General features: G+C 34.8%; 2 protein-coding genes across 8 annotated transcripts; both read right to left on the bottom strand.

Annotated features, from left to right (window-relative positions):
• Positions 1-263: 263 nt before the first annotated feature.
• LOC135671253 (receptor-like protein EIX1) lies at positions 264-4,818 on the bottom strand. Of its 6 annotated transcripts, none has more exons than XR_010512675.1 (3): positions 3,520-4,818; positions 1,956-3,435; positions 264-536 (listed from the first exon to the last, which is right to left on the bottom strand). XR_010512675.1 is itself a non-coding variant. In XM_065179273.1 (3 exons), the coding sequence occupies exons 1-2, from the start codon at positions 4,742-4,744 to the stop codon at positions 3,526-3,528; spliced, it is 1,131 nt and encodes a 376-aa protein (XP_065035345.1). In that variant the 5' UTR covers positions 4,745-4,818; the 3' UTR covers positions 3,419-3,435; positions 3,520-3,525. The 6 variants fall into 6 exon arrangements, 2 of the variants coding, with proteins under 2 accessions (XP_065035345.1, XP_065035344.1); XR_010512677.1 differs by having other exon boundaries at positions 3,706-4,818; XR_010512676.1 differs by having other exon boundaries at positions 1,956-3,888; positions 4,117-4,818.
• A 3,381-nt stretch (positions 4,819-8,199) lies between these two features.
• Positions 8,200-13,087, bottom strand: LOC135586351 (probable LRR receptor-like serine/threonine-protein kinase At1g05700). 2 transcript variants are annotated; one of them, XM_065179284.1, is made up of 6 exons: positions 13,000-13,087; positions 11,807-12,312; positions 10,702-11,000; positions 10,582-10,605; positions 9,246-9,381; positions 8,200-9,157 (listed from the first exon to the last, which is right to left on the bottom strand). In XM_065179284.1, exons 1-6 carry the CDS (start codon positions 13,009-13,011, stop codon positions 9,082-9,084), a joined length of 1,053 nt encoding a protein of 350 aa, XP_065035356.1. In that variant the 5' UTR covers positions 13,012-13,087; the 3' UTR covers positions 8,200-9,081. The 2 variants fall into 2 exon arrangements, with proteins under 2 accessions (XP_065035356.1, XP_065035355.1); XM_065179283.1 differs by having other exon boundaries at positions 10,582-11,000.
• Between the last annotated feature and the right edge of the window lie 1,485 nt (positions 13,088-14,572).

The following is a 14,572-nucleotide window of genomic DNA, read 5'->3' as shown; positions in this document are numbered from 1 at the left end:
TGAAGAACTCACTTTCTGGGCAACTGTATCCATCTATTGGCTAGTGATTCGTGTCCATGCTATTGGCTGCCAATTCGGTCAAGCTTCTCCTGCCTATTGGAGTATACAACTCTCATTGGTTAAGGCTTAACCGATAGAGCTGTGTTAGGTTATCATTTCTATTATTCCATAAAGCTAAAGACGATAGAAACTAAGGGTTTTTAAGGTGATGGCAGAGTTGTTGTCAACATCTCGCTCTCTTAATCATTCATCATCACAACATATGTCATAATATTTTAACCACAGTTCAGTAAGTTTTCATATGAGAATTGCAAGGCTTAAACTTGTACGCAACTTAAATCAAAATCCATGCACTTGACACAATACAAAACATATACATCCATATAATATCCAGTAACGACATATTGAGCTCTTAAATACAAATAAGTTCATCAAAGACATCCCACTAATAGATTATTACGTCTCAAGAGTTTGAACCATAAACAATATAATTTGTTGTCTTGATACATAACCAAATTCAATATACTCGCAGGCATCTGAAAAATTTTAACAACAGGGATATGAGCAACCACATCTTAGTAAACACCAAAAATCATATATTAGCAAAACTTCTCATGCATTTTATAAAATTATATAAAGAGCAAACATATCTTTACATGCTTTTCAAATCACAACTTTTTAGCTTAATAAGCACATAAGACACCATAATTTTTTAATACATTTGCATACAAAAACATAAGTGGATAGATTTCATTTTAATGCCAAGATTATTATTAATCAATCATGAATCAGTATAAGTATAACTAAACCTTCATATCTAAATTCATTGATGGTCATGACTATAACAAAGGGCATATATTAAAATAGAAGTCGAAATGCTAATGGTTATGACCATATTGTATCCTTGTGACAAGGATCAAAATTATATTTAATCTCCATGATATAGGTAATACATTTATCTCTATGTCAGACCAATGTACAACAACAATTAATAAAGTCTAAATCAAAACCAACTAATCGAGAACAATTAACCATCATCTAAAATAACATATTGACACCTTATTTGAAATATGTCCAACAATATAGTATTGGAAAATATAATAATTAAATATTTTACTTATTTTAAACAAATACAATATCTAAAAGCTTATTTTCAAAAGCCAATTTAACATTTTCAAATCACATAACTTCATTATTAACACATATATATTATTAAATTGGAAAACAAGTTAGACATAATTATTTGATACTTACGTTAATAATATATTATTATAACTGATATGGTAATCAAAATTCTTCTTCTTTTCCAAATTATTCGAATAATATAAACCAATCCAATAAACAATCATAATATTTTCTTTCTTATGTGAGAATGACTATTTTTTTCTCTAAAATCACAACATACTCAATAATTTTAGAATAATTAATCTATAGCTCTATTTACTCTCTGATTGGTAGGGAATGAATAGGAATTCAAAATCATACATATATATACTCTTTCAAATTTAAAACTTACTCTCTTGATATAAAAACAACATCCTTATTAAATCTCACACCTATTTTATTGTTTTCTCCTCTTTTCTTCCCCTGCCAAAGTCACCTCTTTCTTCCTCTATTCTATCATTTCGAAAGTAATGTGTTTGCTCCTTTAAAATCAATATAGCATATTTTTAAACTATATCTTCACGGAAGACTTAGGTTGTAGTTCTCTTTTTTTTCTAATATTTCTCTGCTTTAAAACTACGAGCCAACTCTTGCATGATGTTATAATTATGCAAACATCAAATAGAAGAAGACTGTAAATAACCACATTACATATAAATTGATCTCAAATATCATAAATATAGCAGCCCATCCTTTGTTAGATCAACAATACAAATTCTTTTTTCATTGATCACAACCAGCATCTAGGAATCCAAAATATCATATAAATAAAAAGTAGAGTGATGACATACCTTCTCCTCATCTACCGTAAAGCCTGGGATCATCCACACTAGAAATTTTAGGATTAACGACTCAACAATCATCGAAGAATTAATTGCCATTGCACCCAAACCCAATCATACATATCATCAATGATATGGAAATAAGCATGCCTCCATGCGTCTTTGAGGAAGAGAATACCACAAAAGGTCCAAAATCCCATCACATATCCTAATACCATGCTGATATAGAACCATAGCCACTCGGGAATCTCCTTCTTGTACTTTTGTATAATATTTTGAATTGTTTTATTATTAAAATAACTTTTGGAAACTGGTGGTCCACATAAGTCAGCATTACCCATATAGATAGATGGATCATTGAGTGTTTGGAGTTGATTACCAGATGGTATTATTCCTGAAAGATTATTATATGACAAATTCAAATAGCTCAAGAAATATAAAACCGATAAGCTCTCAGGAATGCTACCAGAAAGATCATTTATTGATAGATCAAGGGATTCTAATGATATCATTCCTCCTATCTCCCAAGGGATTTTCCCTTGTAAATGATTTCTTGACAAATTTAAGTTCTTGAGTCCTGCAAGGTCTCCAATTCCTTTTGGTATCTCTCCGGTTAGTCTATTGTTTGAAAGATCCAAACTTTTCATAAAAATTATGCTGTATTTTGAATAATAAAGATCTTGTCCCTTCGTAAAGACATCTAATTCAATATTAGAAAGACCACTATATTGTGATGTCGATCTCATGGTAATTAAATTACCAATGTTGTGAGGTATTGATCCAGAGAAATTGTTATTAGCAAGATCCAATATTTGAAGCAGTTCAAATCCAGCAAGTTGCCAAGGAATAACTCCAGAAAACATATTTGAATGTAGACGAAGCAGTACCAGATATCGTAGATTATCTCCCATCCATATTGTTATACTTCCGACAAGATTGTTTTGAGCCAAATCAAGAAATTGTAACTTTGTACAATTTTTGAATGACAAAGGAACCTCACCCGAAAAACTGTTATTTTTCAGTTGCAATAGCTGAAGCTCACTTAAAAATCCGATCGTGTGTGGAATTTCACCCGAGAAGTGATTGTTGCTCAAATCTAAGTAATAAAGATTTTGTAATGACTTTCCCAAACAATAATAAGGGATCTGACCAAGTAATTTATTGTTCGAAAGGTCAAGGTATACGAGACCACCTGTCCATTGGCAGATTGATGAAGATAAGCCACCATCAAGCATATTATTTGAGAGTGCCACTGATTGAACATAGGGCCATATCGGCAATTGCCCTGTAAAGGAATTATTGGAGAGAGATAAAGTATGAAGTGTAGACGGTAGCATCGTTGGTAATGGACCTTCAAATCTGTTGGAATCCAAATGTAATCTTTCCAACTTGGTGAACTTTAAAGAAGATGGCAGCTTCCCTCCTATTTGGTTGTTGGAAAGGCTGATCGTAGAAGATGAAATATTCCAAAACCAAGCGGGCATCGTCCCTGCAATTTTACAGTCTTTCAAAAATAATTCTATTATCTGCGTTTGGAATTGCAACCATTCTGGAAATCGAGGTCCCAACTGACATTTGGTTAAATATACAAATCTGAGTTGGAAAGGAGGGACCCAACTCTGCCCGATTGATATGGTGATGGGGTTGCCAGACAAGTCCAAGACTTGCAATCTGGTAAGATTCTCAAAATGAACCTCTGAAATAACACCTCCAAGAGAATTTCCAGCGAGATACAATTCAGTGAGATTAGACAACTTACCAACGGGGGAAGGCATGGAACCGTTGAATAAATTATAGCTGAGATCCAAAGTGATGAGATTCGTCATTTGCTCCAACCAATGGCTCAAATTTCCTGTCAATTGGTTGCCCGGCATATGTAATTCTTTCAGTCTATGGAGATCAACCATGGATCTCGGTACGGCACCCTCGAGTTGATTGTCTCCTAGATCAAGAAAAGTAAGACAGCTCAAGTCTCCAATTGCATCGGGAATAACGCCATAGAACCCAGAATTAAAAAGTTCAAGATGGGTAAGACTACTAATTTTCCACAACCATTTGGGTAAGGTGGAGTTGAAATTATTAGAGGAGAGATGAAGGACAGTAAGAGAGGAGGTGAAGTTGACGTGGACAACAGATGCTGGGATGGTATTGAGACCAACGGAAGACATACTTAAAACTTGGAGGGATGGCAGCATGTTCACGGATGAGAACCATTCTGGGACATCGGTTAGGTTCAACCAGCTCAAGTCCAGGTGCTTCAAGGACGTGAGATGGGAGAGCCACTCGAGGTTGTCAACATGGGATGTAAAATCTAAAGCATCGCTTAGATCAAGAACGTAGAGGCTCGAAAGGTTCCCCAGCCGAGCAGGTATTCCTCCCATGAATCGTGTAGAAGATAGATTGAGGTATCTCAGTTTCTTGAAGGAGCCGATGAATTCCGGTATGCGGATCCCGCTGAAATCATTGAAGCTAAGATCCAAGTGCTCCAGATGTGATAAAGCAAGCAATGACGTGTTCATCCTCTCACCGCGTAATGCCCAATCATCTGTATTGGTGTTTCGGAGGTCCAGCATGACGACGTGGCCAGTGGTGGTGTCGCAGGCCACTCCGTTCCATGTGCAACAGTGGTGGCCTGTCCAAGAAGATAGCCGGTTGCGGGTGTCTATGACACCAGCTTTGAAGTCCAGCAGCGCCTCCCTCTCCATGCTGAAACACCCACTTGTCACCGTGGCCCGGTGGAGGAGGAGGGCCAAGAGGTACAACAACAATGACGAAAAGAAGCGTAAAGGGAAACCCATGGCGCGCAGTTTGATCTCCCTCCCTTACCTAACTACCTACTCCAAGCCGCCACAGTCAGAAGAACAGGATGAAGGTGGAGGTGCATGCTATGTGTGGTACCCATTATCCATGATATATAAATTGGGCATAGCTCACTCAGCTTGCTTGCTATGTGTGGTTGGAATAATAAATTAAACTTTATGGTTAGATAGAATTTTGATTTATGAATTCTATCCAAGACATAATTAAAATTGAAACTTTAAGTTTACCCTTTATAAAATAAGAGCTCATGTAAAGTAATACTTTAGGTATAAAATTTGAGATGAGAGATGAATTAAAATAGATTAAAGTTTTTATATTAAATACATAATTTTGAATTTTGAACTCGCTTCCTTATTTTTCTCTATCGTCACTTTTAACATAACATCATGTGACGTAAGAGTAAGGGCCAAGTTTTTGTTCCATCATCGTAGGGGTAAAACGATAGATACCCTAAGGATGAAACTAATAGCATCGGTCTCAATAGGTGGGATAAGCACTGTTTGACAGACGAGCGGTGACTTGATTGATGCAGATAAGATGAGTGGTGAGAAGCCTCACATCCCTAAGCTGCATTCCATGGATTCTTTTTCTACACGTCGCTGGCCAAGAAGACTTAGACTTGCGGTAAATTAGAATTTAGATTAGAGTTCTAAATAGAAAAATTAATTTTTATGAACATAAGGATGCGCCAAACAAACTACAATTTGACTTGCAATTAACATCTATCATTTTCTCTTCTTCTCTTCTTTCAAGTGAATATTGGCTCTCTCAAATCTTAAGCAGCACATCAAGCATAATTTAGTGTACAATCTTAACAAAACTTGCATGCGTTGGTTGAAGCTTGGATTGTCATAATGACAATTTTAAGAAAGAAAGTGCCTCATCTGCAGCGTAATATGTTTTCTAGATGCTAAAAGAGTACTGTTTTTTAGAAGCATCCTCTTGGTATAACTTTTTTGTCTAGGAAAGACGTCAAATAACATCATGGACGAGCGTGCTTCATACGGAAAGATATACCGAAGAAAGTTAATTGGGATAGCTACTCAACTCGATCGGGTAACCATCCACTTAGGTGAGTGGGCAAGACTCGAGAACTTTACAAGTCTTCCATGTCTACTGGTGAAATGAAGAAGATGACTTGCATGCTGTGTGGAAGAAGTTGGCATTTATTGGAGTTGATTCCGTTGTCGATTGGGCTGACAGGTCAAGTCTTCTTCGTGCAGAAGTGGAGATCAAAAGTAGTCCATGGAATCGGAGAATTTTGCGTGCATCCCTTTCCTCATCAGTTGCTGCTTTATAAACCATGAATGTTGGCTTTGTGATTTCACCGGCCATACACCTCCACCTTCTTCCTGTTCTTCTGATTGCAAGTGGGGGTTTTTTACATGGAGAGGGAGGTGTTGGAATTAAACTTATTAACCTATCGTAAAGAGATTCAATCTATCGATATATCAAGAGAGAAGTTCATTGTATCAAAAGGAGAAATATATTAAATATTTATAGAAAGATCAATTAAATTAACTAATGATTCTTAAAAGAGTTTTTAAAAAAATGATTTATTTTAAAAATAATTAATATAATATATCTATGGAAACTTTATAAATCCCATATGCTATGTCATGAAACATAAAGTTTTTAAATTAATGAAGAGTTTTGAGTAAAAGATAAGAGTATTTTGTCTTGTCCTACTCTTTTATTGTGTGTTAGTCATATATAATCTTTCTATCCTTTGATTGATAAAAAATATATATATATTATATGGTATATCTAAATAAAAATTCTTCTAAGCTCTCAAAATATATGAGAGTTTGTAGAAAATGAATTTGTTAAACCAAGTTCAATAGAAGGAACAATCAATATAAAAGTAAAAAAATAAGAAGGGAGGAGAAAATGATTTTGTTCACAATTTTCCAAAGGCTTGATGATATAATGTTTGATATCATCACTTTAGTAAATACTTCAAAAGAGGCTTGGGAAATACTTCAAAAAGTATTTGGTGGTTTGGATCAAGTAAAAAAATTTCGTCTACAAGTTTTACGAGTTGATTTTAAAAAATTATAATAAGGTACTTCTGAATCTATTTCTAATTACTTCTCAAAAATTATTTCTATTGTTCATTAAATGAGATGAAATGATGAACAAATAAGTGATCAAAGAGTAATAGAAAAAATACTAAAATCTCTATATCTAAAGTTTGATTTTATTGCTATAGCGATTGAAGAGTAAAAGACTTAGAACAAATATCTTAAGAACAACTAATGGATTCTTTTTAAATTTACGAACAAAGACTTACAAAAAGAGGAGAAGAAAAATATATAGAGAAAGCACTATAAACCAAGTTTACTCTTGAAAACAAAGGCAAATTCAAATCTCAATCTAAGGTTTTTTTTACTCTTACTGATGATCATAGTGGCAAAACTTAGGCTTGCATGTTAAAGGAAAAGAAAATTTTTTAAGCAAATTCAAAGAATTTAATAATTTAGTTGAAAGTCAAAGTGGTTGTAAGATTAAATATTTAAAAATAAATAAGGATGATGAATATTCAAGAAATTTAAAAGTTTTTATAGAAATAATAAAATTTTATATCAATTCATCATGTTACAAGCCTCAATAAAATGATATCTTAGAAAGAAAAAATAGAACTATACATAATATAACCTCCAGAATTCCTAAATAAATTCCTAAATAAATTTCAAAACATGCATCCACAAGTCACTTATAACCTCCAGAGACAAATTTCATGAGCTATGATTCATAATAACTCATATACCTACCAATGATCACTTTCCATTGTCTGTATGTTAAATATGTCCAGGATCATGTAATTAATTTAGAAAAGTTGAGTAGATAATCCTAAAATAGACTCTATAATAATGAGCGTAAAGAACATTGATGAGCCTAAACATACTTTACAAATATAAAGGTGAAAAAGTTAGCTAAAAATTAACTGACTTAATTTTAGGCAATCACACTTATATACAAGGTTTGTCAAGCTTTGGTAGAATGATAGATAATAAATTATTATTTATCAATGCACTAGTTGTTTATAAGTTTGTATTACACATGGCTTAAAAATTGACTCATTTAATCTTGATCTATTTGATAAAGAACTTAGCTTTATCAAAATTTAGTTCTCAGGCAGAATTTAGACGAGACTAGAATTGAAAAAGATCAGCATAATTACACCCCAAATCAGAGTTGGGAATGTTCGTCATAATGAATGGTCTTATGGAATAGAAACTTCCCTTGAAGTAGTGTGTGGTATCAACCATAAGCTTACATATGTTTTAGCTGTTCGCTCCAACTAAACCATAAAAATATTTAGATAAAGATGTTGTTTGGATGCTAACATCTACGGCAGATACAGTAACCAAGCTAGAAATCTTTGCTTTGCGAGTCTCACTTTTGTTACCCTAGATAAAAGAGAAAAAAATTCTTTTCAGCAATAAAAGAAGTTACTTTTCTCTATGATATCAGAGAAGACATGTCCTGATATTATACAGGTAAGAGTTCTATCTCACTTCTAACATTGCCTTTCGTTGAAGAAGAAAAGGACATTATACAACAAAATTGTATGTTTATAAGCTATTACTTGCTTAAAACCACTTACATAATTTTGTTGTAGATTTTTTTCTCCTCAAGAAGAATAAAAGCAATGATAGGAGCAGCAGTATAATCAGCGCTGGGACGACAGAGATCAGCACAATGATGACTGTAGCAAGCTTCCTTCCTTCGCTGCCAATTTGACATGTACTATGACAGAGACATATATCGGGATTGTTGTCCACTCTTTGCAGAACATAAAGTTCATAAGACATTAGTATTAGGTAGAAGGAATTGTGGGAAGATTTGGGATGTTAGACTACAGCACAAACCTCAACTCAAGCAATCCTTTTGATTGTCCATCACACAAAGAAGCTGGAATAGGCCCATTGAGTCGGTTATTTGACAAAATTCTGCAAAAAGTTTGATATTGCTCAACCATTAGCATATAATATGTGGAGAGAGAAGTCCTGAAGCATGCGCACGACAAAATTGAAGTTTTCGATGTTGAAAACGCATGCACCAGGTGAATCGTGTAAGAGAGAAAAATCTGTTCTTACAGCACATTGAGTGATGTCAATTCTTCTAAAGAGGGCGGTATTGGGCCCATTAAATCATTGTCTGACAAGTCCCTGAGACAAAATACATGGATTACATTAGTTATTGATATGTTTTAATAAGAAATTTCATTAAGAAATTAGATCTACAAATTGTTCTCAAGTTCTCTGCATGATGTTGCTAGCCAGCAGCCTCCGACGATAAATTTAGAAACTTACAAATAGTTAAGGGCCTTCAGATTAGCAAAAGTATTTGGTATAGCACCATTCAACCCATGATAAGAGAGGTTTCTGTAAAAGAAAATAAAGTAGAAATCATTACATCAGAATCAGTGCTTTTTATTGATGTCTTTTAAAACAACCAAATCTTGGAGCTTACAATGAGGTGACTCTTGGGGTACCAGAGCTTGAGTAGGTGCAATTTACTCCACTCCAAATGAATTGCTGCGGAGCACAAGGATCACCCTGCCATATCTTCATCTGATATAATTTCTTTATCCCCATTATAGCATCAACTGTTAATTTTACTGGTTAAGCCAATATCTGATATGCTATGCAGAGAGAAATTCTTATTTACTTCAGGAAAGAGATAGCTTCGGTACAGATCAACCATGGTCCACCATACTGAATTCAAGCTATTGTGAAAAAAATCCAAGGTTGGCATGTAATTGGATCCATGCCATGTAGATGATTATTGTAGCCCCCTCCGAAAAAAATTTAATATTCATTTCAAAGTAGTAAATGGGCTCCATGAAGCATTTTGACACAACTCTGCCCGGAAAAAGCGTTTCACATGCATGAGCACACCTAGCCACACCTTATATGATTTGGTTTAAACGATAGAACTTTGATCACTGAAAATCCTGATGTTTGTATGATCTTACTATTGATATTAATATCCAAATTGTGCTTGACCTAGCTTATGAATAATTATCTTGAAATGATATATACAAGCACATCAAAACCATTAGATACATCACTTGTTGTATGGTAACCCAGTCATTTTATATATTGTCAATATCAGTCATTTATATTCTTGTCAATCTAACTTTTGCTTATCATCTCATACATGTCAAATCACCACGAGAAGTAAAAGCGCAGATGAATATAAATTATAATTTCTGATAATGCATGGTTCAAGTGCTTGGACTCAAAAAGAATAATTAACATATTTTCCCGAAAAGTATGCACATCCTCTGAACATATGATTGACAGTTATGCATAATATCTCAAACATTTCATTGCAATAAGCAAGTCTTTGGAATTATTGTACACTCCAAGTTGACCAAATGAATCCCTACGTAAGTTCCAGTAGACTGATTATTTTAACAAAGGTGGCAGAAAATGTGCTTCATTTTACCTATGCTACAACAAAATAAAGGAAAGAGACAATATATTCATCTTCAACTTAATATGTAAACTTCAAATCAGCAATCAGCTAAATAAGCAAACAACTTATTGTATACGTTCAGGTAAGACACCAGTGAAATGGATAATGCACTGCCAATAACATACTACACTTTTTTCCTTCAGAAAATGGATCAAAGGGGGGGAAAGCATGAATGGTCACATTGCATGTTAGTCTTCAAAAGTGTGCAGGTAATTAATAAGAAAAACACAGTTCATCTTGAGGGGAAAAAAAGAAGAAGCAGATGATACAAGTTATTGGCCGGACTAGAGCGATGGATGTCCAAAGTAGTGGTGGGATAGCATACCATCGGCTGGATCTGTTGCCACAGCTGAAAGATTAATAGGAATGTAAACCTCAGCAGCATTGAGGATGGGGGGAAGGGTGGAACCGACCACCCTTGTCAGATTAAAATAACCTTTTAAACCTGGGTACGCCAGCCGATGGATGAAATGGACATGAGTTGCCAGTAGATATGCAGGACTGATGTTATCACTATCGGGTTCCCCATCTGCTCTCACCTGAAAAATTCTACTTCCATTCCCACTTAAATAGTTGAAATCAGCAAAGTGCAAATAGATATAGAATGTTGTTTGAACACTCGAATTGAGGCCATAGCCCAAGGAATAATGCAATGTAAAATTATCTGCAGCAACAGTTGCAGTCCCCATGACCATGCCTGGGACCTCATAAGCATCACCACGAGTGGTCTTGATTCCCAAAGAACTGCTTGTAAAATTCCATGTTACACAACCAGTATAACCGTTGCAAGGAAGCAACATAAAGAGAGATTATGCTAGTCGTATTCCTTAAGACTCCTCCTTCGCCACACACGACAATGTAAATCATTGTCCTCATCGAGTTTGCTATCCTCTCCCAAATTGTGGTAATTATCTCCTGTGATCCCCTATTTCTGCTCACTTATTTGTGTCAGATATATGTGATTATTTGTGTCAGATATATTTCTGCTCACTTATTTGTGTCAGATATATTTCTGCTCACTTATGACATTATGCTAAGTTCATTTAGCTTGTGCTTCGTGTCTAACTTGTAAAATTAAAAAATCATAATTACGGTATTGTTCATTGTAATTTCGCTTCTATAGATAATTAAACTTGGATCTTAATTGGGTTTGATTTAGTCTAATAGTCTTTTCTAGCGATGAACACTTTTACTGGACATCTGTGGTTAAAATTGAGAGTCAGTTTAATCAAAATTGTAATTGAAGAGTATACAGAGTCAATTACTTTTATAGTGCAAATGAGTCTTTATGTTCGTTACAATTTTTTGAGATAACCACAAACAGATTATAACACTTTGTTCCCTTTATAGAAGATCAAGGCTCTATCCCTTTCCAAATTTTCCGTAGTGATTCGGCCTCAAAAGAACTACCATAACCAATCAATAAAGGAAAGCTAGGAGAACACCGTCGGGTTCAAGAAATCCCCTTTCTCCATGCGAGGCATGAACACTGTACGATCCGTATGGGAGAAGAAATTTCAGCAATCATGGAGTGGAAGGTCTGCGTTTACCTGACGGTGTCGTTGGTGAGGGATCCCAAGTTGTAGCGACTGTAGAAGAGTAGTGCAGCGGATTGATTCGCGTCCTGGTACGCCAGGTGGTTGTCGATATGCCTCAACTCCAGCAAAGATATGAACGGCGTTCCCGAACCAATGTTGGCCAGGCATATCGACAGGGAGTCGGACGGGGCGAGAGTAATAATCTCGGCCTCGTAAAGTGTGGACGCCTTGGTGATGTTTATGCGTCGCCAGAGGTTGACACCGACATAGAGATCGAATAGCAGTGGTGGGGCGACGGAGTTCCCAAAGGCTTGGCCGTCGTAGTTGCCGTGAACGAAGGAGGCCCTTACGAGATACCTGTCCCCTTCCTTCAACCGGGGAATGGTGTAGCAGTTGCGAGTTCCGTCGGGAAAGCTTCGAACGGTGAACCACGTACGTACCTGTGTCGAATCCTCGAAGTACCTGTCAGCGATTCGGACGTTTCTTCCCGTGTCGATGTATCCTTCGTCGACTTCGTACTGTATTCACATACTTTGTGGTTGCTATATATATATATATATATATATTTGTGGTTGCTATATCATCATACTTTGGATGATGTAATGATTAATTCAGTCTCAGGAAAATTTACTATGATATTGAGTATAATAATCTTTGACCTCACTATGTAAAGGCCCCTGAGGTGTATGTTGTGAGATTTGAACTCTCTTAGATCATTTGTTCTTTAATGAACTTAGTATTTAATTGAATCCTCGAATCCCTAAACTAATTTAAGAATCAAAGGATTTTATTGGGTACACCATCAAAATAATTTTATTGCTCGATACCATCTCTCTCAAAGATAGATATGGATTAAGATCATGATTGGTTAGGAATGAGCATTCCAGGTTGAATAATCAAAATCTAAATTAATAATATACATGCATTTACTTCTTAATCTAGTAATATTTTGCCGAGAGAAAAAAGAAAAAGAGGGAGAGAAATTGGTAGAGAAGAGAAAGAGGAGCAGCAGACTAAAGAATGGAAGAAAAGAGAAGAGAAATTGGAAATCTGTGGTCATCATCAATTGATGCAATTCAAATGGAGTCAGCATGAGAACGCAACCACCAGAGAGAGAGAGATCCATGGTGACGAGCATGTTCTTGCAATGGGTGCTGCTTGAGAACAAGAAAAAGCTAAAGCTATGCACATCGCAAGCAAAGTACCTGGCTGACCATTCACCAGAATCGCTGCTGCCAACCAACCTAAGCAGACTCGGACGATGAAGTTTCTCATCGTTTCCCTGCAGCTCAACTCCTCGATGCCATCCGCAGATTTTTGCTTCAGCAGGCACCATACACATACATATATATATATATATATATATATATATATATATATATATATATATATATATAGAGAGAGAGAGAGAGAGAGAGAGACATGCATATACGTGTACAACATACGCAGATTTTTAATTTTTTTGCTTAAAGTCTCTTGATATAAAGTCAGATGGACGACTTGGACCGGTCTTATCACTAAATTAGAACAATTTAAAGAGGTTGACATGTTATCCTGGTAAGGTTCTTCGCTTTGCGTCGAATTAAACCACATGCTCCACCGTTGTCTTACCACTAAATTGGAGCCATATTAAATGGATTTATTTTTTTTTTTATAAATATCATATATATATATATATATATATATATATATTAAGAGAGAGAAAAAATGTAAAGAATATATATACATATATATAAATAGAGAGAGAGAGAAGAGTCATTGTTAGTTGGATGTTCAATTTCAATTCACGGCTTTAGCATAATGTAGAGAGGGAGTAATAGAATCCAGTTTGACATACTTTGTTTTTTGTTAGAGTTTTTTAATATTTATTTTACTAGAAAAATCTAAATAGAGTAGATGGATGATTTGGATCAGTCTTACTATTAAATTGGAATAGTATTGAAGGGGTTGGGATGTCATCGTCTTACCACTAAATTAGAGTCGTATTGAAGGGGTTTATTTTTTTTTATAAATATCATATATATTTCTAGATTTTAAGAGAGAGAACAAGATGTGAAGAATATATATATATATATATATATATATATATATATATATATATATATATATATAAGAAGAGTCTTTGTCAGTTGGATGTCCAACTCATAACTTTGGCATAATATAGAGGCGACTGAGTCAATATTTGCATTTGATATGATTTTATTTTTTTATTTAAAGTCTTTTAACAATTATTTTGACTCTGAAGATATGATATAGAGTGGATTGACGACGTGGGTTAATCTTACCCTTAAATTGGAGCAGTATTAAAGGGGTTGGAATGTCATTATCTTAGGAGTCGTATTGAAGAGTTTTATTTTTTCTATAGATATTCTATGTATATTTAGATTTTAAGAGAGAGAATAAGATGTGAAAAATACTTTGATTCCTCCTGAGAGAAAGATATAACTTATTTGATATTAATAGGAGAAGATATATAAAGAGAATTATGCTTGGAGGTGTCCTTTCATAAGCTAATCTCGAGACCTATACAAAATTGAAATGGTTATCATTGCTTGATAATATTAGATAATGTGGTCATATATAATAGGATTTTTTCGAAGATGATTTTGATGGGAGGGACTCTTCTAATTATTTATACTAGACCCTCTACTATTGCCTATAAATAGATAGGACCTCGTAGAGACTCTACATACAATGCACAAATATGTGGTTACATGACATTATTGAGAAATTACAAATCTTTTCTCATCTCTCTTTAGTCACATGAACCAGTCAATA

Source organism: Musa acuminata, unplaced genomic scaffold (genome assembly GCF_036884655.1).
Source record: "Musa acuminata AAA Group cultivar baxijiao unplaced genomic scaffold, Cavendish_Baxijiao_AAA HiC_scaffold_1138, whole genome shotgun sequence".
Classification (NCBI taxonomy): Eukaryota; Viridiplantae; Streptophyta; class Magnoliopsida; order Zingiberales; family Musaceae; genus Musa; species Musa acuminata.
This window is presented reverse-complemented; position numbering and strand designations above follow the sequence as displayed.

Excerpts from the sequence above, each read along its gene's own strand:
- LOC135671253 (XM_065179273.1), bottom strand. The coding sequence starts at position 4,744 with ATGGGTTTCCCTTTACGCTTCTTTTCGTCATTGTTGTTGTACCTCTTG. Across the intron at positions 3,618-3,705 it reads TTCCATGCCTTCCCCCGTTG|ATTGCAAGTCTTGGACTTGT; the intron begins GTAAGTTGTCTA and ends GAATCTTACCAG.
- LOC135586351 (XM_065179283.1), bottom strand. Across the intron at positions 11,001-11,806 it reads CTCACCAACGACACCGTCAG|TTCTTTGGGAATCAAGACCA; the intron begins GTAAACGCAGAC and ends TTTTACAAGCAG. Across the intron at positions 9,158-9,245 it reads ACCCCAAGAGTCACCTCATT|AAACCTCTCTTATCATGGGT; the intron begins GTAAGCTCCAAG and ends TTTCTTTTACAG.